This window comes from Megalops cyprinoides, chromosome 3 (assembly GCF_013368585.1).
Source record: "Megalops cyprinoides isolate fMegCyp1 chromosome 3, fMegCyp1.pri, whole genome shotgun sequence".
Classification (NCBI taxonomy): domain Eukaryota; kingdom Metazoa; phylum Chordata; class Actinopteri; order Elopiformes; family Megalopidae; genus Megalops; species Megalops cyprinoides.
The window spans coordinates 45,560,357-45,585,544 of record NC_050585.1 but is presented as its reverse complement, the minus strand read 5'-3'; the positions used below and the strand labels follow the sequence as shown (position 1 = coordinate 45,585,544).

The 25,188-nt window shown below is 51.6% G+C and overlaps 1 protein-coding gene across 4 annotated transcripts in view; it reads right to left on the bottom strand.

Annotated features, from left to right (window-relative positions):
• Positions 1 to 1,159: 1,159 nt before the first annotated feature.
• Positions 1,160 to 25,188, bottom strand: part of jade2 (jade family PHD finger 2) — a 63,889-nt gene continuing 39,860 nt past the window's right edge. For all 4 annotated transcript variants that reach the window (XM_036523690.1, XM_036523691.1, XM_036523692.1 and 1 more), the window contains exons 10-13: positions 24,639 to 25,163; positions 12,519 to 12,636; positions 8,604 to 8,732; positions 1,160 to 2,050 (exon numbers count right to left, since the gene is read on the bottom strand). In XM_036523690.1, coding sequence (XP_036379583.1) covers positions 1,194 to 2,050; positions 8,604 to 8,732; positions 12,519 to 12,636; positions 24,639 to 25,163 — 1,629 coding nt within the window. In that variant the 3' untranslated portion in view covers positions 1,160 to 1,193. The remainder of the gene's footprint in view (positions 2,051 to 8,603; positions 8,733 to 12,518; positions 12,637 to 24,638; positions 25,164 to 25,188) is intronic.

The window sequence follows — 25,188 nt, the reverse complement described above, 5'->3', positions numbered from 1 at the left end:
CAACCTCGTGGTTGCATCTCTTGGAGTTTTGCTCGTAGTTGGGTTGATAGACAGCAGCTGTGACATATGCATACCTTTTTTTTTCCTTTATTTCCAGGCATGCCACGGTGAACAATGATTCTGAAGCACAGCTATGCTTACTTAGAAGTCAGGCACTACAGTATACAAGATCCGGATCCTCTCTTTTTACCCAAAGAGCAGTTTTTTTTCCTTTATTGATTGTTATAAGTCAGATTAGTGCGTGATTGTGATGAATCAGACTGAGTGTCTCATCATCTTTGTTTTGGAAGGGGGGGGGGGGTGGCTGAAGGCACATTCTATTTAAACGTTTTCCATGTCTCAACCTCTCAACCAAAGAAAAGCAAAGAGCGAGCCAGGACAGACTGGATAACAAAAGGAACAAGAGCAGCAGACTCTTTCTCACTGTATCCGCTTAAACACCGAGGATGTGACGTAAAGACATTAGGGAGATATTACCAAAAGGATCTGCTTTGATGTGTGTGTCTGTCTGTGTGTGTGTGTGTGTGTGTGTGTGTGTGTGTGTGTGTGTGTGTGTGTGTGCGCGCACGTGGGGTTGGTGGTACGACTGTCCCTGTTTTTCTCGTTGTGCTTTTAAAACATAGTTTTAAAAATGTAATTTTTTTTTTGTTTCGTTTTATTTTAAAAGTAAAATGCTCCGTAAGACTAATTGGTTACATCTCCTGTAAAGATAAAAGATAAACACTTGAACCAGCTTATAATGCCCTAAAGTATTCATCCCTGCTATTCTCACGGTTACTCCCAGCAACAACTGTCGTCAAGAGGGGGAAGTCACATGGCTCATCTAGACGATACTTCCAGCATGCAAATAATAAGCCAAAACCAGACGTGCACGCCCATTTCTGGAAATGCACACCACCTTTAAATGAGCACTAATGACTGTGGTCTCATCATCTGTCTAACAGTGCCCTAAATGAAGATAAAGGATATTGACTGTTTTCTTTTTTTTCCCCACTGAAATGCAGAGATTTGGTTTAAGAGAGCGATCTGTGGAGAGAAACCGTATGTGAATGCTCGGAACAGAACGGGACAGACAGTGGCCATGGCAGTTGGGACTGGGATGGAACGTCGATTTCGCTGTCAGTTTTCTGGTCAATGGTTTCAGTTTGTTTTTTTTTTCTTTTTTTTTTTTTTTTTTTTTTTTTTTTTTAATTTTAGGAGGCCAGCACGCTCCTCCTGACCACGTCCTCCTTCCCAGCATGCAGCTGGCCGAGGCCCAGTTTGCGTCCGCTGGCGCGCGTGTCCGTGTCACTCTGCTCCGCGTCCGAGAAATATCCGTCCGTCTCCGTGTCGAAGAGGGAGCTGTCCTTCGCCCCGGCGTCCCGCTCCGGCCGCTCCCCCTCCTGGCCCCCGCCCTTCGACCGGGCCTTCCCCTGCCTGGACAGCCGGAGGCGGAGTGTGGTGCGGGGCCCGCCCCCGGCCTTAGGCACTATGCCGGGGCAGCCGGGCTCCGCGGGAGGGGCGGCCTGGCTGTCCCAGGCCTCGTGCTCCTCCGAGATGTGGCAGGAGTCCATTTTGGAGATGGGGGGCTGCGGGGCGTCCGGCTTGGCCTCGTTGCTCCGCGCGTGCTGGTGGAGGTGGTGGTGGTGGTGGTGGTGCAGGGCCTTGGAGGACCGGGAACGCTCCGCCCTCCTCCCCCCGGCCCCGCCCTTCTCCTCCGGCAGGCCCCGGTTGCCCCTGGCGGCCGAGGCGGCAGCGGCGACGGCAGCGGCGCCCGCGGCGGCCGAGGCGGAGTTGGGGAGGGGCTTGTGGGCCTTGGCGCGGGGCTTGCCCTTGGTCTTCCGGCCCAGGTGCGGGGTCTTCCAGGTGGACTTCATGGAGTGGTCCATCATGAGGCTGAGCAGGCTCTCCTCGCCCTGCAGCAGCTGGTCCGACAGCAGGCTGGCCGTCTTGTCGCGGTGCTCCCCGCCCAGCGACCACTGGCTCAGCATGTCGTCTGCCGTGATCTGCACCGACTGCGCCAGCCAGCTGTCGAACAGCGTCCCGTCCAGGGGGAAGGTCTTGGAGAAACCTGGAGGACACGGGGGGAGGGGGAGGGGGGGCAGAGAGGTGAGAACCAATGAGACGACACCCTGTTTGGGCTGCGAGCGGTGGTGCCGTGGCCAGAGCCGCTGTGGGTTTTGTGCTCAGGTGATTCACAATGGCAGCACTCTACAGGAGTAAGTGTTTACCCCATCAATCACCACAAGCACCCATTCAACGCAAGCACATTAAAACGCTTCAGGGCAGTTGGTACAGGTGCTTTCAGTGCATCTGCCACAGCTTTAAACCTGCATATAGAACCAGAGGCAATATTTGTGCTACAGAGTGGTGATAGTTAAAGAATGTTAAATAGCGGCAAAAAATACAAGTCTGAGAAATGATTCAGTGTATCTGTTACTGAAATAACCCAGCTTGCCCTCTCCAGAAACAGTATTTTCCACATTTCCATGAGCTATAAAAGCCCTTTTTCCCCCCCAACAGTTTCAGCTTGCAGCTGAAATGGAAAGGCAAACACATTAGAAATGGAAATGATATATTTTGTGTAGCGCCACGTTAATTGAGCATTTAGTCAAATGAGCTTAAAAACTATTAAACATTTTGTATCGCAGACAAATGTCTTAAAATCACTGTGTGTCGAGAAAAAAAGAACTGTCATTTGCCCTGCAATTAATTTTTCTTTAAATAAGCATTTATTGAATATGACAAAAATGAATTTGCAATTTAAACGTTTCTGTGAAATTAGAGAAAAGTTCACAGCAATTACCAAGCAAGTAATCACTATTTGGCTTGGTAGCAGGACTCCTGTTTGTGCAGAATACAAGAATGACTATCAATGAAGCCACCTCATTAGCGTAATTACAAAAGAATAATACGCTCGTATTATCTGAATTGATGCATATGTTGGGCGCTAGTAGACAGAGTAGTATGTGTATACTATGTAGACATACTTCCAGGGGCTAAATTTCAGGTAGATTTGCAGTGTCCTGCTGTTATTTTTAGTGGAATCCCATCAGCTCCTTCCTCTCTGTCTCCCACAGAGGCACAGAGCAGCTACACTGCAGGTAACGATACACCACTGAAGATGATTCAGGCTGGTGGCTTGCAATGGGGTGTGACGTGACACGCCGGCGCTAACAGCCTTGAACAACGCTCCAGCAAACAGGCCTCTATTTTCATGCTACTTGACACAAACACCACAAACGATTTTGCATGCGTTTTTTTTTTTTTAAATCAACTGGTACGATGGCTCAGATTAGCTCTCGTTCCGCTGTTTTGGGAGATCCCCCAGATGCTTGTCACACTGGACAGACATGATTTTTCTGCAAAACTGTCATCTGATTTAGATTTACGTTGCATGTAATTGTGTATCAAGCAAATCTGTTCAGCCCAGTCATTCCACACCTGCTGAAGGATGCACAGCTATCCTTGTGAATTCCTGTTTGGGAGTCCCTATTGTTAAATTACTCTCAATCCCAAGGGTTTATTTGGGTAGATGCTGTTGTATTCTGACGTTCCATTTTTTTTTTTGCAAAGGTTATCCCCCTCGTCTACAAAGGCTTCTTATGCCACAAAGCGCACCCTGAATACCGAAAACCTGACACCGTGGAACTTGTCAGAACACAGATCAAGTACTAAGGCGCTCGACTTAATAAAGCCCCCTTTTTTTGGCAATGTCATCACTTGCTGTTCCTTCAAACAGTTTGAGAAAGCCATTCTGTGTGTGCTGTTATGATGTGTGCACGTCTGAGCTTTCCTCTCCCTGTAATTTAGCCCTCCCGCTGTCGGCCAAACCCGCGGCGGCGAGGCCAGATTAAAGGTGTAGGTTCTGTTTGGGGGGTTTCGGGGGACCGGTCGCAGGCAACACCGCGGCTGGTTTACTTTCAGCTGTTGCCGTCCCCCTCTGGAAGCGGACGGAGGCGGCATCGGGGGGCGGGCAGGAGCCGAGGGAAGCTCCAGAACAGTCCATGACAGGCGCTACCCCCCCCCCCAAATAAAAACAATGCGGTGCTTTTCAGAGCCCACGCTTGGAAAAAAAAAACGTTGACGAAGATTTGTTCGAGTTGACAAGGAATTTCACACGCCCACACACCCCAACCGACAAACAACAGAAACACGAGCGGCGAACGTACTAGCCCTTAACGCGAGCCGCCGAAATGTTAACACTGCAGCCGTCCTGGTCACGATTTCAGAGCGGTATATGAGTATTTGGACAAGCTAAAATTGCCATCACCAGTGCAAACACCGCACCAGGACAATGAGAGGCATTGTGCAGTGCGGAATTACCACTGTCTCCACCACCAGCCTGAGGAGTATAATGGGATTAAGAAGTGACTTAAGACGCTGTTTTTAATCACAGTAATTAACAAAGAATGCAAATACCGCTGTCTGCGCATGTCTGGATGAAACGAAATTGCAAAAAAAACGAGGAGGGAACCTCAGCCTAAAAAAACCCGATCTGCCCGACGCGTCCCGTTGGAGAGCGCCGAGGACCTCCGCGGTGCATTTGGCAGTGGTGGGATAAGAATTCGAAAACGAATTTCGTTCCTGTGAGCAACCTCTCCAGTCTGACGTGATATAAATAGAAGCCCACCGCAGCCCCCCCCCCCCCAGCCTTCCCGCCCCCCACCAAAAAAAAGCTTGGCAGCACTGGGAGACGGATGTACTGCTGTGCCAACAGCCCCCACACCACCACCAGCCAGCCCCCCCCTCCCCACCCAGGACCGATGCCCTTCAGGCCATGAAGAGTGGCGCTGGCCTGCCCCCCCCCCCCCCCCCCCCGCCCAACTCACACCCCCACCCCTCCAGCCTCAAAGTTTGGGTCTTTCCATGACGCAGTGCAGCGCTGCTGGGGAGGAGGGCGGGGGCAGCGCTCGGGGGGCCCGCCCAGGGGCGTGTCCTGTCCTGGCCGCAGCGCCTCCGAGGCCCCGGAACACTGTGTCCCACGGTACGACGGGCCTGGAATGCGGCTTCTTGGTGAGCGGCCAAGCTCTCATTCTGTTTGTGCAGGCCCCGCTACAGCTACAGCGGATTGTTCTCAGGTACCAGCCGTCGCCCTGACAACCCGGCGCAGGGGAGCTGGGTAAACTCAATACCTGCTGAACTAAACAAAGATCGGAACGCCCCGGCCCCTGGACGGCTCCCAATCGCCCCCGCCGAGACAGGACGACACCCAGGGGTCTTCGGGGGAAAACGCTCGAATTAAACCCGACGCGACAAACGCGTGAGAGGAGAATTCAACCGCGGCTGATACACACACAGCCAAGTCGCCGGAATGATGCACGTTAAAAACAAACACTTCCAGAATCCTCCGCAAACCACAGAATCATCCGGAAAGATCTAACTCCGGGGGAGTCTCGGAAACCTGAGCAGCCAATCCAGTAACCTCAGACCCATCCTTCCTCTCCCAATAAGCTTTCTTTTAAGAGTTCCACCTCATCTCCGCAAAAAAAAGCCCCGAGCACAACATAAAACATAACCCAAAACATCTGTACGCTTGTAAAACCTGAGAAGCAGATAACTAAAATTCTGAGACATCCAGCTCTCTTTTGCACAAAAAAAACAATCCCAGCGTCCACCTGTGTGTCCGCACGCACAGACCTCCCGATCGAACCGCGGGCGTGTGAGACGGCCATCCCATACATGATATCAGTGGGAACACGGCGTGCGCAGAGGGGCCGGAGCACGTATGGCGGGGCGGCGGGTACAGAATGTCCGCTACCTGACAGAGGCGCGAGTGTTTCCATGCGCACCGCGGGAAGCAGATGGCTCTGACACACACATTGTCCTCAGACAGCGGCGAGGACCTCGTAATGGAAACATACCAAGCTGCCCATTTCCAACCGTCTCTCAAAACAAGAAGTGTTGCTAAAAATAAGGATTGGGGGGGTGAGATTAAAACATCAGTCACCGGTCAGAGACAAAACAGGGGTTTGCCCATCGTGTTACCACATCACACCTTATATATGATACACACACAGACAGACACACTACACACTTTGATACTTTATTCCAGCTTTGCAGATATGAACCGTCTTTGCACAATCGCTGTCCACTGACACGGTGTTGTAAAAGATGTTTCTCCGCTGCTGTAAGTTGCTGAACTGAATCTTGTACATGCGCATGGAAAAGGAACACCAGCAGGGTGCTGGGACAAATACATCAATCTATCAATGCACTGAATATATAAAATATATACAGAAAAAAGACTGATGATATACTAAGCCCCATGAAAAGAAAAAAATGTAATAATTTAAACCTTTTTAAGAAGAAGGAAATGCCTACCTTTTCACATCATATGCAGGGTTAAATTATTTTAATACTACATGACATTACATATTACATACATACAGTCTACACAACATGGTCAAGATGGTCAAGACCATGTTGTAATGTGTTAAATCAATATTTAACTTGTTCCTAATCACTGATTGACAAAGGGCCTGCATATGCCTGTGGAGTGTATGCCAACAGAGGGAGAAGAAGGAGATCCAACAGGTTTCCAGTGCAAGACAACACTGCCGGCTGCTCTCCAGAGACACCGAGCAGCTCTGTGGTGAGAATGTACTTGCGAAGAAACAAACTACATACAAAACTCAGTTTGCTTCCAACACAGTGATCTAGCAAGACATGATACAATGTATGAGAACGAGCAGCAGGTAACTAAGGCTGGCATGTACCGCTACAAACGGCAGGTATCTAGCAGGTATCGAACTTTAATGACGATTCACGAAACAATCGGCTGTATCATTTCCCTGCACTTTACCTTACAATTTTAACAGCAGCGTAATTTGCTACCTTTCTCTTCGATAATCTGTCCATTAGAATGCGAGTGTGAGACTGACCCTTAACCCCCCCCCCCCAATTAATGTACGTTTTTGACCGGCAGCACAGAAAATCGCGATAACTACTCTTAGGATAGTGATGCACGTATTTGGAAGCCGCTCTGGGTAAGAGCGTCTGCTAAATGAAGTAACGTAATGTAATGCAACCTCAAACCTACAGTGGAATCACCAGCGGCTGACTCTGGTATTACGCTTGGTAACACCTGCCTGCTTTTCTGCCATGTGTAGGGTTTAAATACATCAACAGGGCCCGCCACAAAGAACGTGGAGAACAGAGAGGCCGCAGGCGTCTTCTGCGCTCCCGTTTCTGCACCTTCAAACCCCGCCATATTTTAGCACACTTTGCTTTGCCGTCTGTTGCCTCAGCCTGCGGCGAGAAAAGCTTTTAAACTATTTCTGGAGGCTGGGCCGCTCTGCAGCACCGCGGGGCCAACGCCACACCCAGGAGCTCCTCTTCACATTTTTCCCCACCACCTTTTTTATTCCTGCCAGCTTTTTGATTCGGAATCTAACGGGCGTGATGTTCGCGGCCGCGGCGGCGAGCGGCTTCGGAGCGAAGCTCTGTGGGTCTTCTTCCGTTTTCAGGTAGCGTGTTCAGAAACGGTCGGCTAATAGAAGCTGAGAATACGCCCCTTATAACACGCTACCAGAGACATTTCAGTTTTAGAGAAACACAACCGTTTAACTTTGTAACATGAAAACCAATCAAGAAACACTGATGCCATTTTGAGACAGATTGTTGCCTTTAATATGAGCATTCCATGATGAAGTTAGAAGCAAGGATTGCTAAGATAAAGCCAGCCAAACAGTACTTTATGATACTGTTGAAAGCTTTAGAAACGGTTTACATCCCATACAGATAATTGTCCAGCTTGATAGATATAGCAGTCTTGCTACAGATAGAGCTAACTTAATTCAATTGACATATTAGCAAGCTTACAGGCATTCCAAGGCTACAGGCATTCCATCTCTACTTATATATTCTCAGGGTAACTAAATGCATTATCTACTATTTATCTAATACTGTCAGCTAGTAGTAAAAATAGGTAGTTGTTATTCTGCACATCAAAAAGAAAATTAAATGTATAAGAGGAAATGTTTCAGTGATTTCCTTTAGAGTCATTAACCAAACAATATATCGACACATTGTACTTTAAGACCAGGACACACAGCTGGTTTGGACGCCACCCAAGCCCTAGACACCAGGCACGCAACTGTGGTAAACTGGGGTTATGTTTTATTCAAAACAAGAGCAAGAGGCGGCGCACACCTTTCCACCCGGCTGTGGCGAAAGCTGTGTCTGCAATCTAAATGCGCTTCACCCGTCCGGCTTTTACAGCCAAGGAAACTGGAGGGGGGCAGGGGTGCAAGTCGTACCCGAGACTTGGCCCTGGAGCGGGATGATGTCATCGACAATGAGCTTGGGAGAGGTCGTGAGAACCGTGGGGAGGGAACCGCGAAAGCGTCGGTCAACCGGCGGGGAAATTCGGTAAGGACGTCAGCGACTGGCCATTTCCTGGAGATGTTATACTAGGGGGCGACTGGCGGAACGCCCTGAATGTAAACACGGCGCCCACAAGCCAGGCCTCATCTGCTCTGCCCCGGCGTGTCTGGCGCATGGGCTGTAGCTGAGCCTTAGCGCGGGCCGTTACCCGCACCATTTCATTCACAGACTTCTCCAAGGAAGACTCTGTCTGAGTGGCAGTTTGTTTAGGTTTGAACCTCCGCCCCGGGACTTACCCAGCTGTTTGAGAAGTGACCCGTTCTCCGCCTTCCACCTCTCCTTCTTCTCCGGGCTGCTCTTCCTGCGCTCTTTCCCTCGCTCTTTCACTCCGTTCTGCCTTCCTTTCTCCCCCTTCAAGGTTTTTTCTGGAGTAAAGAACAATTAGGTAAGAACATCACGATGGGCAAAGACAGCAAAGACATCCAATGGCTGTGGATTCAGGTTTTTCTTTTTTTTAACCAAACCGTTGGATTTTCCCTCCTGCTGCGGGTTCAAATCTGGACACCCATGAGTGATGGATGACCACATTTCAGTGCATAACAGTACGGACACAGAGGATGTTCCCACAGTATGCAGTGCAGTACCAAGGGAGCGGAGGACAGCACTACATGGATACCATTACTACTGAGGGAAGATTACAGCATATTATATAATACTTAAGGTGTACGTAGAACTGCAGTATGAGCAGTGCTGAGAGAACACAGGGTACAGTACTACCGCAGTACCGAGGGAGTGCTAAGAACAGTACTATAGAAGAGACCAGTACTGACGGAGTAAGTTGTACTAAAGTAGAGAGCATTACTAAGACAGTATGTAGTGTTACAATACACAGCAGTACTGACTGAGTTTATAATACTACAGTAGTGAGCAGTATTGATGGAGTGTGTAATACCATAACCATTTAATGACGATTCACGAAACAATCGGCTGTGTCATTTCTCCGCGCTTTACCTTACCATTTTAACAGCAGCGTAATTTGCTACCTTTCTCTTCAATAATCTGTCCATTCGAATGCGAGTGTGAGATTTCTAATACTACATTACTATAATACTATAATACTACAGTATTATAATACTACCGTAGTATTTGTAATACTACAGTAGTGAACAGTATTGATGGAGTGTGTAATACCATAGCGGAGAGCAGTTCTGAGCAGGTACATGGTATTACAGCACAGAGCAGTACTGGGATTATATAGTACTACAGCGGAGAGTAGAACTGATGGAGTATATATTGCTACAGTAAAGACCAGTACTGATGGAGTATATGTCATTATAGCTGAGAGCAGTTCTGAGGAAGAATATGGTGTGACAGTTCTGAGCGGTACTAAGGGTGCGGTTGGGGTTTCACCAGGAGTCAGACAAACGGAGGAAATGAGAAGCCAAGTGGAGCTTGGTCATCGCTGGTCAGCGGCGTGGGACAGGAGAAGTGGTCAGGACACTGCGGTCAGGCGCCCGCTCCCACACTGGGAGGGACCCTACTGCTGCATCACTGAGGAAAGCACTCAACCGCCAAGTTCAACGGGTGCAAAAGAACCAGAGAAGGCAAAAACAATAGATGTGGGCAGCGAGTGGAGAAACACGCTCCGAATGTGAGCCGTCTGTTCCTTTAAGGTATTGTGCTGAGCTGGGCGGGCGCTGTTTTCTGTAGCGTGGGCAGAGATGTGCGTGTGAGCGTCAGCGGGTCAGGGGCTTTCCCTGGCGGCCCGGCTGAGTAAAACCTCTCTGGAGAAGCACGTCATTCGCAGGGGCCCGTCCTCTCGGCCCGGAGAGACGCGGGCCGCTCTCTCCCGAACGACGGCCGCTCCGGGAGGGAGCGTCTCACACAGCGTGATGAGAACTCGGCAGAGCGGGGGGTGGGGGGGGGTGTCGGTGTCAACGCACGCCAAGCTGTCTTTGGAGAGCTGCCCTGTCTTGCCAAGGGTGTTCAGACAGTTTCTCCACCTGCGAGAGCCCCCCCCCCCCCCACACACACCCCTCTCCATCACCCCCACCCCCCCCTCCTCGCTCTCAGGATCTGCGGTGAGGTGGGCATGTCCCGACACGTGCTCGCTGTTCAAACAAGCAGCCGAGAGCTGAGCCCTGCGTGACTTCCTCTCAGCCCTTCTTCCCTGCCACAACGTACGTGCGTGTGTGTGTGTGTGTGTGTGTGTGTGTGTGTGTGTGTGTGTGTGTGTGTGTGTATGGGTTTGGTGCAGTGGAGGTCCCTCTACACCTCACTACTACCCCAGAGTTCCACACCTCTGCCACCAGCCACATAAGAGGGGGAGCAATAACGAGAAGGCCCCGTCCTGCATCTCAGCATTAAGAAACAATTTAAGGGGGAGGACATCTTCTCACGTTTTTTTTTCTTTCTTTGTTTTATCTGCCTTTCAGAGAAAAGAAAAAGAAAGAAACAGAAAGAGGGAAAAAAAAGAGAAGACTGTCCGCCTCTGGAAATGAGTCGGTGCCTGGGGAATGGTCTTTGAAGTGCATGATTAATTTCCTGTCTTTCTGGGCCTGCTCGGCGCGGTGTGCGAGCAGCGACCGTGTCCCACTTCCTGCCTGCGCTTGTTAGCGAGGTGCGGGTGCTTTCGAGATGACTGGGAGCCTGACACCAGCCCTTCCCCGCTCTCGCAATCTGCTTGAGTCCCGCCGCATCAACCCCCCCCCCTCCCCCACGCAAAAGGAACAGATCAAAGGGCGGGGGGGGACAGGTACGGACGGCAGCATCGGATGCACCAGCAGAATGCATCTTGCACAGCTTTGAAAGGAAACAACTGGACGCTGGATACCGAGCGTAGTGACAGGCTGAAGACCCTTAGCTGTGAGGGTATACGGATCAGCTGAGCTCTGTGACAATAAAGGGCACCCTAAGGAAATGTGTGCTGGTTGCAGCTTGCTACCCACCCTAATGTCACACGCTAGCAGAGACTGCTCTGTTGCACTGATCAGCAAAGTTCACAGTTCATTTTAGGGGTTGGTGAAGGCCAAGGCCAAAGAGAGCACAACTGGGGGCATGACGCTTGAACTTATGGAGGGAGAAAACGAGCATTTCACTCCAACTTTCCTTGATTAGCGGTGGATCATTTTTAGGAGTGGGCATGTCAAACGGAGCGCGAAACATTAGAACAGGAGACATGCCGTGAGGCTGAGCAGACACCACCAACACCACCACCACCACCAAAAAAAATGAGCGTCATTTTCCCTCAGTAAGCAAAAAGGTCATCAGATAGGCCCTGCGGCTAATATTACTGCCGGGCTGTCCCCATGCGGGCCTCAATTAGAATCGGCACATAGATACTTCCGTTTCAACGCCATCTGAAAAAACCTTAGATGGCTGATAAAGTGTTGAGTCGGGAGGTCTACGAACGCCACTGTCCTGACCTGGAGACCGTGCTCTTCAGCGGAGGATAAATCTCTCCCGCGCATTTCAGCACCTTCCTCCCCCTGCTCAACCCCCGTAAAATAAGGGCCCGTTAAAATGTGTGTCAGAGCGGGGCCTACTTTTACAGTGGGAGGAGGGAGACCCCCTCGGCGTGGGGATGGGCGGTTTCTGCCTCGCCACGCTGCGGCGTCCCCTCTGTACCTTTCGAGAAGGCTGCGTGACATTTCGGATCGCCTGGTCGTCGCGTGTCAGCGGGGCTTGCTTCTTGTACCCACCCTCAGAGAGCGGGAAAGACGCAATAACGCTTTCATTCGAACGTGGTCTCATGTTTTCTGGATGCACGCCTGTTAACATAGCCTGACTGCATGCGCTTACCTCTGCGTGCCTTCTGCAATAGGACCTTTTGACAAATGAATAAACGCAGAGGTAAAATGCGGAACATTCTCTGGCGACACAGATGCTATAAATATAATAGATTTTCTGCTTAGCAGACAGCCATTTTCCAGGGTCACATGCATCGCTTACCTTTTATGTAGAACCCATTTCCATAGCTGCCTATTTAATGAAGCCATACAGGATAAATACCTTAGCTCAAGCAAGGAGCACAATGAGCCCATCTGGGACTTGACCCTACAAGCTTCTGATTTGGATGTGCCATTATGCAGGGTGACATATGTACATTTTATATGTTACCAATTTATACTGCCGGATTTAACCTGCTCAAGAGAGCAGCCGCAGTAAGCCACCCTGGCTGTAAACTGGCAACCTCTGTGCTGGCCACTCACCTCCCGCAAGGTCCTCCTGGAGGAGCTGGATCTGGAGGTGGAAGATCTTCTCCTGCAGGTCACACAGGGAGTGCTTCATCTTCTCACGCCGAGTCACCATGTAGCACAGGTTCCTGACCTGGTGGTGGGGACAGACAGACAGACACGGGCGTTAACACCCCAGGAGACCAGCCTGACCCTGGCTCAGCCCCGCACATCTGAACACAGCGGCTGTTGCCGTGGCGACCAGGTGTGCAGCTGATGCTCATGCCTCCGTCTCATTTCGCATCGGAACACCCCGAGGGAACCAGGGAGCAGAGCCCTGGCCCAATCACACGACATTATTCATTCATGGGGGGCGGGGCCGGGAAGGGCGTGCCCCGCATTTGTCCTGCCGTCGACCTCTGAACCAAATCACAGCGATCAGCGCCGCGGCTCTCCCCTGAGCCACAGCAAAGCCCGGTGAACATCGCCAGACGCCCCCGAGGACAGGGCGTGAGCCGCGTGGAAGCGCCTGCTCTCAGACGGCGAGAGAGAGCGGGACGGGCGCTCTCCTCTCAGCCGTCCCCTCCTCCCCCTTTTCCCCTTTCCCTGCTCTGCGAAATCACTTTCATATGTTTTCGCTGCGGAGCAACATGTGGCGGAGGAGCATTGTGTTCCGCAGCGGCTGGACGCACGGCTGTCTCCTCCGGGAGCTGCCTGGCTGGGCCGCAGCCAATCCCCGCTGGTGTACTCACCAGTAACGAGTCAGGGGGTGGCAGCGAGCCAGGCCCCGGTCTCCACACCGTATGTGCTCTGTGTGTGTGTGTGTGTGTGTGTGTGTGTGTGTGTGTGTGTGTGTATGTGTGTACGTGTGTGTTTGAGTCAGAGTGTGTGTGTGTTTTTATGTGTGTGTGTGTGTGTGTGTGTGTGTGTGTACGTGCATCTTTGAGTCAAAGAGTGTGCGTGAGTGGGGAGAGGGGGGGTTGTTTCAGTGTTTTTCTTAGTAAGTGTGTGTGTGTCAGTAGGTGTGTGTGTGTGCAAGCACGTGTGAGTCAACAGAGTGTGTGTGTGTGTGTGTGTGTGTGTCTGTGTATGTGTCTGTGTTTGTGTGTGAGTGGGAGTGTGTTGGGAATGGGGGGAGGTTGTCTCACTGTTTTTCTTAGTAAGTACGTGTGTGGGTATGAGTACTAGAGACACAAGGCAAGCAAAAGAACAGGGGGGGGAGGGAGAGAGAGAGAAAAGAAGAAGGGGGGAGGGACAGAGAGAAACTCCTTTGTTTTCTGCTACCCTGGCTCTGTCAGGTTGCCATGCCGTCACTCTGGGGTTGGTACAGGGTGGTGGTGCCGAGACACCCAAACAGTCAACAATGCCAGACTTGTTCCCCTCGGCCTTCTGTCCAGACAGACAGCAGATGAGCCTGTTTTCATCTCCCATCCTTGGCAACCCTCAGCCCAAAAATTAATTACACTCTCAGAATCTGATCTCGTGAAATAAAAGACAGAATTACTCCAAACAGGCAAATATATACTGTAACCATGCAGCTGAATATTAAAAACGAATGCGTTCGGCTTGCCTTGGTGTGCTGTTTTGTTTCAAAAGTCAATCGAATAATACACTCTGCTTTTAAAACGTACTGTACTTTAAAAAATCATTTCTCGCCTGTTAACTGCAATGCAATCAGAGTCATCTGAGACCTAACGTATCAGTATGGTAAAGTATAAATGTATAAATGTACATAAAGTATCAGTATCACTTCCTGATATGCAGAATAATAAAATCTTTGTTAGGCATTAAATGAAGGCTGCTCTTCCTCTCTGGCGTCATCCCAAATGGGGGAAGAGGGGTGAGAACCTCGGGGGCTTCCCTGTGACATCAGACCCACGGCCCTCTCCCTCTCTCTCTCCCCCCTCTGATTAACAGCGTAGTAACCGCGGTTATGATCCCCGCTCCTCAGACGCCAGACACCTGTTGATTTAATTACCTCCCGATGAAAGAGCGTGCGAGGCTACGCACTCCGTTTTCCGCCAGGGCCGCCAGCCGCCAGTGGTGGCGTTCCCGCATCAGGGCCGTTTCTCTGAGGCAGGGAGGCGCAGGTATATGACCCCGCCCGCGAGGGAGAGCTGGTCAATACACGGTACGCACGGAGACATGAGCGTGCGCGGGGCATCACTGCCGGGGTCCGTCGTTTCCATGGCGAAAGAGGGCACCGCTGACAGCTGAACTGCAGAGATGACTCTGCAGTTCGATTATCACTACCATAAACGACAGAGCTGGCTGGAAGGGAGTTACCGTGGGAGTGCGATCAGTACTTCATTACATTATTGTCACTTAGCAGACGCTCATATCTAGAGCGACTTACATAGGTTACGATTTTACAAGTTAGCCATTTACACAGCTGGATATTTACTGAGGCAATGGGTTAAGTGCCTTGCCCAGGGGATACAGCAGCAGGGTTGCAGTGTAGCATAGTGGTTAAGGAGCAGGACTCGTGACCGAAAGGTTGCTGGTTCGATTCCCTACTGGAGCACTGCTGCTGTACCCTTGGGCAAGGTACTTAACCCAGAATTGCCTCAGTAAATATCCAGCTGTATAAATGGGTAATGTAAAAAAAACTCTAAGTCGCTCTGGATAAGAGCGTCTGCTAAATGCCAATAATGTAATGTAATGTAATAACGAGGGGGATCGAACTTGCAACCTTTTGGTTACGGGCCCTGCTCCTACACTGTGATTACCGTGCTCTGAGCAGCCAGCAAGCTGAGCGGGCTCCTCTCTCCTTCCCCCCCCAGGTGATGCAGATAAACACAGATACAGTAACCCCCACAAGCACTATCCTCCACAAACACAAACCCGGCGAGGAACACGCGGTTTCACATATCAAAAGACCGGCAGGGGAGAGACAACGGTAAAAGTGGGTCAGATAACAATACCGAGTGTCACAACTCCTGAATAAACTTCTGCTGTGAGCTGCTGCTGGAAGTCGGAAGCCGCCTTGACTCGGTAATGCAGGCTGACTGTGGAGCTGAAAGGCCGGGGGGGGGGACTTTAAGACAGAGCGCACTTAACATCCCAGCCAAAGCACATTCAATCAATACACGCCCACCCCCATGATCCTGCTCAGTAATTAGCCTCCACCAGCACCTTCCTGATTCAAAAGCGACTAACTTTAAAAAAAGAAAAAAGAAACAACAACAACAGTCCAAGCACTGACAGAAAAGCATTCTGGGATGGCGCTCGACAGCACGTTCCTCCCACGCAAGGCTGCAGTGCTGGTAGGCTTCCAACAGATGGCAGTGCCAAGTAGCGGGGGAGACGCCTTCCCAGTCCCCACGTTCCTGTACCTTTCGGCTCTCACTGATGCGTGGAGAGGTCACCCGGACATGTAACCCGTCGCTCTTCCGAATTGCGCTTCTCACCCCAACGGACCCCTGCCCAAACGGCGGCCCGCCCGTCACCCTCCTGAATCTTTAATGCCATGCGAAGAGAGAGAGGATGATGAAAAGGCAGCAGGGCTCTGTGATGTAGACAAATGTGCCCAAACGCAGCACGTTCGCAAACTCTTCGCGGAGTGAGGGAGGCTCCAGCAGAGGCTTTGCCTGGACATCCAAAGCACCGACGCCCGGCCCCCCGGTCTCCATTCAAAACCTTAATTACAGGACTTTGGAAAAGCGCAGGAGCTACTGTGTTTCTGCAAGGGAAAAATCCCATATTTAATCTGCTCCCACACACACACACACACACACACACACACACTCACTCACTCCCACACACAGGCATGCACACATACACACGCGCGCACACAGACACACACAGAGACATGCATGCACACACACACACGCACACACACAGGCATGCACACATACACACGCGCGCACACAGACACACACACACACACACACACACACACACACACAGACACAGACACAGACACACGCACACACAGAGACATGCACATGCGCGCACACACACACACACATACACACACGCGCACACACACAGACACACACACGCGCACACACACAGACACACACACGCGCACACACACAGGCATGTACACACACAGACACACACAGAGACACGCACATGTACACACACACACACGCGCCGCCGGCTCAACAGACTCTATCGGAAACATTACGGCACAGGCCCTGGGAGATGGGAAGCTGATGATAGCCAGACTTCTCATCTGGTTATATCTCTTCCTCAGAAAGCTTGTATTTATTTATCTCTCACAACATGCTAATGAGCAGCCCCTCTCCTTGGATCAATGCTTTTTCGCAATAATGCCATTGTGATGAAGTGCCATTCGATATCCAGTAAAGCTCAGCGGCCATGGAGCCGGGCAAACAAAGGCATCGCTGAACAACAAAGTCTACGGAGCACACAGGGCAGGGCCACACAAGAGCAACTCCCGGAAAATAAAGTACCCTCAACACCGGGTCCGAGGAAGAAAAAGGGTTCCAACAATGTCTGCGGGGACATAATTCAAAGCTTGTCATCTGGGTGAAATAGAAAGACTTTGAGTCAAAAAATGGCTCATGAAAACTGTAAACAGTGCTGTTTAGAATCATATCAAATGACAACGCCGGGCGGCACTGTGGCAACCAGGTTCCAGGTTTGACTCTGATGTGGTTCGCTGCTCCTCCACCCATGAGCAAGGTATTTAACCCAAACTGCTTCAATAAACATCCAGATATAGAAATGCATAACATGTAAAACGTAAACTATGCACCTCGCCCCTGGACAAGGCCGTCTGCTACAAAAATAACTCATCTATTGCAGCATTTTTTTCTCCGGGAATCCTGAAATACTGATAGCAATAGCGATAGCATTTTTCGAGGATGAAATCGGAGAGGAAACGGCGCGTGCTCTCCGTCTGAGAACGCGGTTTTCGCGGCCGAGCTCGGAGCATGGCGTGCGGACTCGTCTCAGAAAAGCGCTACTGTAAAATATTAAAAAGGCAGGTCAGCAGCGGGCCAGTTATTGCGGTCGTTACTTATTGATGCGCTTGCATCCGAGTGTAACTGAGTTAGTGTGTGGGGGGGCGAGGCACATGTTGTCGGGCTGCTTGCCTGCGGGGTTATAGCGTTGAACGCAACCCCCTCCCCAATTCAGCAGTCTGCCCTCCTCAAGCGCGGGTCCCCATTGCGGCACAGACCGAAACTTAGAGGGGCGGGAGGGTTTCGATCTGAACATGTTGGGGTTTTAGTGGGACGTGGGCGCGGGGTGACACAGTCGGCTCTCTGATGAGAGGGGCTGGATCGAGGCAGATTCCCTCCGCCGACTCGCCGGAGCCATTCCGAATTCAAGGTTTTGCATTTCAATAATTTATCTGACCGCCGCATGTCCCAGCACATTCAGCCCGCGAGCGGCGGGGTGAAAGAATATACCGCACCAAAGAATGATATGGTGGGGCCGCTATAAATATTTATACCTGCCTCATATTTTTTTCATCCCTAAGCCAGATATCAGAAGGGTCCCACTGAAGCCCTTGCTGGCCGTGTGCTTGAAGCTGCTTTTGGAGGGAAGAGCTTTCTTTAGAGGGACAAAACTGGCGTTTCCACACTGGGACACCACCACTCCCAACACTGCCACCAACTCCACACCAGGACTTCCACACTGAGACCACTCCCACAGTAGGACTGATTCCACACTGAGACTTCTACACTGACACCACTCCCACACTGAGACTTCCACAGTGACACCACCTCCACACTGAGACTTCCACAATGACACCACTCCCACACCGAGACTTCCACAATGACACCACTCCCACACCGAGACTTCCACAATGACACCACCTCCACACCGAGACTTCCACAATGACACCACTCCCACACCGAGACTTCCACAATGACACCACTCCCACACTGAGACTTCCACAATGACACCACTCCCACACCGAGACGTCCACAGTGACACCACCTCCACACTGAGACTTCCACAATGACACCACCTCCACACCGAGACTTCCACAATGACACCACTCCCACACCGAGACTTCCACAATGACACCACTCCCACACCGAGACTTCCACAATGACACCACTCCCACAGAGACTTCCAAAGCCTGTAATTTCTGTGGCAGAAGTCATCATAAAACAAGGAGCTGAGCTTCTGCAGTGCTCTGCTAGCCTGAGTAAAAGGTAGGCTGTGTGGTATGTTCTTTAGCACAGAGGAAGAACAGAAATGTCAAGGAAATTGTCAACACCACGCTAAAAATAAAACAACAGCGGCAGCTGGGGAATGCTTCCAGTCTGACAGCGTACTGATCCGGGTCTAGATTTAAGATGTTGTAACCCCCCCGCCCCCCACTGCCTCTCTCCTCAGTCAAATGGGAGGCGATGTGCGAGTGAGCTCTAACCCGGTCCAGACGGGCCGGTCCATCTGCTCTGTGACCCGACCCACCGGCCCCACGGCATTAGAACCCGCTGAGAGCGCGGCACTGTCCTCTCCGGGCAGAAAGGCAAGCCGGCTGTCCGCGGACCTGCCCTTTCTGTGAACCCCCTTCCCATTACATAACACCAGAGGCCTGTGTGAAAGGGGGAGATGTCGAAAACAATCAGAGAAAACGCATCTAAACACGAGAGGGGCGGGGGGGCGGGTGGGGGTGGAGGGCAGGGGACGCGCAGGACAAACAGAAAGCAAACGCCACCCCCCCCATCCCCCCCGTGTTCTGCCTTCCTCAACCTGACCCTCCACCTCACTGGCGCTGGGACGCAGGAGAGCCAAGCCAAGCCAAGAAAAACCCGCTGACACCATCTCCGGCACACCGAAAATGAAATCGGCCCCGCTCTGCCACCGGGACACTCCCTTCCCCTTCACGTATAAAGTGCTTTCATAAGTGTTCTGCTGGCATCCTCCCCCCCACCCCCCACCCCCTGTCCTGCTGGGCTCTGCACACCAGCCCACAGAAAGGGAGGTGCTGCCTGCGAGCTTAAATCCGCCGTGTGAAGGTGCCTCGTGGCTCGAGCACATCTGAATCTCTGAGGAGATCTGGGTAAACACGCTTTGAATGTTTCACTTTCCGTTTTTCGGGATTCACACCAAAACCAACACTGCCTTCCTTTTTTCTTTTTTTTGGACCATCTGCACCTTCCCCCTTCTCTGTGTGTAGCCATCACTGAGGAGGAGGAGGAAGAGGAGGGAGAGGAGGAGGGGGAGGAAAGGCAAGGTAGCAGCCTCTCTGGCAGCCTGGTGCTGTGTGCAGGAGAACTCCTCCCTGATTGGGGGTAACGCTGTCTGGTGCTCTGTACAGGAGCGCTCTCCTCTGATTGCGGGTAATGCTTTCTGGTGCTCTGTACAGGAGCGCTCTCCTCTGATTGGGGGTAACGCTGTCTGGTGCTCTGTACAGGAGCGCTCTCCTCTGATTGGGGGTAACGCTGTCTGGTGCTCTGTACAGGAGCGCTCTCCTCTGATTGGGGGTAATGCTTTCTGGTGCTCTGTACAGGAGCGCTCTCCTCTGATTGGGGGTAACGCTTTCTGGTGCTCTGTACAGGAGCGCTCTCCTCTGATTGGGGGTAACGCTGTCTGGTGCTCTGTATAGGAGCGCTCTCCTCTGATTGGGGGTAACGCTGTCTGGTGCTCTGTACAGGAGCGCTCTCCTCTGATTGGGGGTAACGCTGTCTGGTGCTCTGTACAGGAGCGCTCTCCTCTGATTGGGGGTAATGCTTTCTGGTGCTCTGTACAGGAGCGCTCTCCTCTGATTGGGGGTAACGCTGTCTGGTGCTCTGTATAGGAGCGCTCTCCTCTGATTGGGGGTAACGCTGTCTGGTGCTCTGTATAGGAGCGCTCTCCTCTGATTGGGGGTAACGCTGTCTGGTGCTCTGTACAGGAGCGCTCTCCTCTGATTGGGGGTAATGCTTTCTGGTGCTCTGTACAGGAGCGCTCTCCTCTGATTGGGGGTAATGCTTTCTGGTGCTCTGTACAGGAGCACTCTCCTGTGATTGGGGGTAACACTGTGCCGTCCCCTCTCACTCCTCCCCAGCTCTGACCTGGCAGTCTCCCGCAGTCGGCGGGGCTAATTGGGTATAACCCACGGCGCTGCCGTGGACACCCGGCAACCACACACCCCATCATTTACATCATTTACCGTCTCAGACCGCTGCACCTCTGCTACAGGAGTGAGGTGATGGAAACCAAGAGGGGGACGGGTGGAGGGGAGGGGAGGGATTTCGGGGGGGGGGGGGGGGGGGGTACGCACAGGCACACAGCAGCAAAGCTCAACAGCGCATTAGAGACGGCGTGGCTCGATTCGCAGCACTTCAAAGCTGGGTGCTAATCCGCGCCCGACATTCCCCCGGAATCTTCCGTCAAAGTCCCTCTGAACGGGGGAAACGTGCGGAGACGGGGCCGGCCGGACGGGGCCGGAACATTTCCTCTCGCGATTCGCCAGTAAATTAAGAGACGATCGGAATGCGCTGGCCTCAACGGAAATAGCACTTCCACCGTTAGAAAGGGAAAAAAAAGAGAAAAGGACAGGCCCTATCAGAGGAAGGGCGGAAAATGTACTGTGGCTGGGCAGTGATTTACACAAACAGCTCCCGCATGGAGCAGGTACTCAGGCCTATTTTTAAACGAGCCTTACTTCATCCGAAGCAGACCGCAGGTAGGGAAATAGATCATATTTCAGGTTATAGATGCTTACCCGCACAAAAGGGGCTTAGGCGGCGTTAGTCTTGGCATTTTATCACGGATGTTCACTTGCTAAGCTCCTACACTAAATTTAAACTGGCCGCTCTACAGTGTAAAAGCTCTAGAGGTGGTCCAAAAGCATCTGGGCTCACACCGTCGCATCAGCGGGGGGGAGATCTTCTGTTGATTTCTGGATTCGGAGGTTATCAGCGTTCCCGACATGAACCCGGTCTTCTAAAATCAGGTAAACAGAAAGCCTAAGCCTTTAAGTCCTTCGCCTTGTATGTCTACGTCCCCCCCCCCCTTTCCCCAGCAAGCCCATTAAACCAACAAGCGTGTCAAATTAAAAAGGAAATCCTCGCACAGCATCACATACACCGGGGCTGTGTGAGAGAGAGCGCGGTACTGCTTAAACAATTCCCATGCAACTGGCTGCCACCGACAGCCTCCTCCCGAACTCTAATTGAGAAGCCGCAGCGTTCTCTCCTCGGGGGTGCAGCCGGGCCCCTCTGCCCCGCTAACGGAGGTGCTCCAGTCGGGGGCCCAGCGGTGCGGGTTTAGCAGGAGGGTGGAGCAGGGATTGGCGCGCATCATTACAGATGTTAGCTAAATCCTTTAATGTTTACCTACCGACAGAAATGCAAATGTGGGATTCTGTTGGGGTTGGGGGGGTGTGGTGGGGGTGGAAAAACTATCCACGACTGAGCATACCAACAATTTTCTCTCTATTGATTCAGGTTGAAGGAGTGAAATTAAGTCTGAATAGCCCGGTTAACCCCTTGACGCAACCTGGCAAATTCCTCCAAGATCCAGCCACTGAGTTTAATTATGAACTGCAAAGCTGCTCAATTAAATACTGAGCGGGAAGGATTGGATGGGCATTTATTTTCCCCGGCAGCCCACCCCACCCCCGTCGCTCCACACGTTTGGCCGCCGTAAATCGGCTGATCCGGCCGCGGGTCGGTGAGGGAAACGGAAGGGACCGTGCAAGCGCTCATCCAGACATCCGACAATTTTAAGGCCTGTGGTGGAATACGGGGGTGGGGGGGGAGGAAAGCAGAGCTGAGAGATGTATCGATCCCTCCGCTGAGATCAGTGCTACGCCTCTGACGGGGGGCCAGCTACCCGGGTGCCTTGGGGACCGCCGGGGTGGATCTCCCCACTCCCCCCCCGGCTCTCTCTCTCTCTCTCCCTCTCTCAATCCTGATAATTAATTGCCCATTTGGACCTAGTTAGCCTCTTTTCTAATCGTTAAAGTTGAGCAGCTGATTGCTTTATAAAGCGTTTTGGACGTGGGAGCACCCTAGAGGAAACCCTGCCTCAGTTTCACTTTAAATTACTGCCCATGTCCCGTGTAGGCCTATCCCAGCACTGTGTGAAAGCCGGGGCCATACAGCCAGGAGCATATCTGGGCTCCTACTGGTGCAGTCTGCCAAGGAACCTTTCTCAAGTCCTAGGATGCAGGACACACAAGGGTCCAGGGTGTCCGTGTATGTGATGTACAGACACAGAGGTAAGCAGGGGTACTTTTATTGTACAGTAGTGTCTGCATGAGGGAAGAGTGGTGAGTACTGAGCGTCGGCTAGACACACTAAAGGACTTCCAGATCAGACTGTCTGAGAGGGAATCGGTGAATGGACTGAGTGCCACCAGACTGAGTGAGTGAGTCAGTGGAATCAGTGAGTGAGTGCGAAGAGTGACTGAGAAGAGTACACTGGAGCGAGTGAGTGAATGGATTCAGTGCGTCAGTGAGTGCAAAGAGTGACTGAGAAGAGTACACTGGAGCGAGTGAGTGAATGGATTCAGTGAGTCAGTGGGCGAAGTGAATGAGGGAGTCAGAAGGAGTGAGTCAGTCAGTAGAGTGAAGAGTGAACAGAATGAGTGGCGGATGAATGGATGCACCCTGACTGTACCAGTATATACAGAAGTTGGCTGTCATCCCTGTATGTAATTACAGACTCCTCTATCTCCACATCTGCCCTTGTCAATGAAAGGAGCAGCCTTCTTCTGCAGCCCTGAGGAGCAGTAGCTGTTAGATGCACTTTGTGCACACGTCTGTATGAGAATGCCTGCTAAGTAAATGATAATGTCATGTGTCATGTGATGTTCAGCAACAGACTCATCCCTCCAAAGTGCTCCAGAGTGTCACAGGCGATCGTTCTTACCAGCAGCGATAAAACTGTTTAACTCCGCCCCCTTCTGCCGTGGGGAGATCACCATTTGCCCCCCCCCCATTTGCCCCCCTTCCCATACGTGCAGGAAGCACACTATGGACATTACAGAAATTCTGCGACTTGTTACTCTAATGGTGCAGTTGCCATTGCAGTATTTATTGTTCTATTTATTGTCATACATCTATTTACTGTTTTATGTTTTATGTTTATTATATGTTGTATACTTCTGTTCCCAACATGCTTGACTATTGGCAAGGCAATTTCCTTTTTGGATCAATAAAGTTTTATCTATCTATCCATGTTATGCGGATACCAGGTAGGGCTGGGCGATATAGCCGTCGCAATATATCGAATAGCTATTCTTAGCACAATAACAGCTATCCCCGGTATGTGGCGTCAGGTTTCTTCCTGTATTTTTTTCCCTTCAGTCATACCTGAAGGGAAAAATTACTGCCCATGTCCCGTGTAGGCCTATCCCAGCACTGTGTGAAAGCTGGGGCCATACAGCCAGGAGCATATCTGGGCTCCTTCTGGTGCAGTCTGCCAAGGAACCTTTCTCAAGTCCTAGGATGCAGGACACACAAGGGTCCAGTGTGTCCGCGTATGTGATGTACAGACACAGAGGTAAGCAGGGGTACTTTTATTGTACAGTAGCGTCTGCATGAGGGAAGAGTGGTGAGTACTGAGCGTCGGCTAGACACACTAAAGGACTTCCAGATCAGACTGTCTGAGAGGGAATCGGTGAATGGACTGAGTGCCACCAGTTTTATCTATCTATCCATGTTATGCGGATACCAGGTAGGGCTGGGCGATATAGCCGTCGCAATATATCGAATAGCTATTCTTAGCACAATAACAGCTATCCCCGGTATGTGGCATCAGGTTTCTTCCTGTATTTTCTTCCCTTCAGTCATACCTGATGCGGGAGCACACCTGCAGTTTTCCGAGGCCATTTGAAATGCTTCCAGGGGAAAAAATACCACATTGAATGTATCTATTCAATGCTGATATCACAGCAACAGCACTATGCTGCTTCCATTTGGTAGATAGAAACACATGGCTACAACCATAAAGAGTGAAAACATACGCTATGTGTTTTTCAAGGATAATAGGTAAGTTAGCCAACACATAGATACAAGTGATATTCTTCTGCCGCGGAAGCATTTCACTGAACTTTGGAGGTGTGCTCCTGCATCAGGTATGACAAAAGGGAAAAAAAATATGGGAAGAAACCTAAAGCCACATGCCGGGGGATAGCTGTTATTGTGCTAGAAACAGCTATTCTACATATCGCGATATAGTATCGCCCAACCCTAAATTAGCAGGTGCAGTGCAGTGTGGCAGGAGGACTCACCCTCTCCAGGTCCTGCCGCAGGTGCGTGAAGAGCTTGAGACGGCGGTACAGGACGTCTTGCTCCTGCTGGGCCAGGTTGTCCACCTCGTCCCTCTTGAGGGCGAGCAGCGGCTGGTTGTAGTTGGACTTCCTGCGCAGCTTCCAGTACTGGTAGAGGAAGTCGACGTGGGCGTCGGGCAGGCCCAGGCTCTCCGCCACGTCCTTGGGGTCCACCAGCAGGTAGAACTCGTCCTCCAGCTCCTGCAGCTTCTGCTTGCGCTGGCTGGCCTTCTCCAGCTCCGTCTGGTCGGGCTTGTCCTTGTCGGGCCGGGTCTCTGGCTGCGCCTGGGCCTGCCCCTGCGTCTGCTCCGGGTCGGCCTGCTCGGCCCGCTCCGCCTTGCTGCTCCCGTTGGGGGCGCTGCTGTGCTCCAGGCAGTAGGACTTGAAGCGCACCTCGTCGTTCTCCGCCAGGATGGTGCGCATCTCCAGGCCGTGGTCGAAGGCGCAGGTCACGTGGAAGGCCACAATGCAAGAGGGCATGGAGCACTGGAGGGGGGAGTGGGGGGCAAGC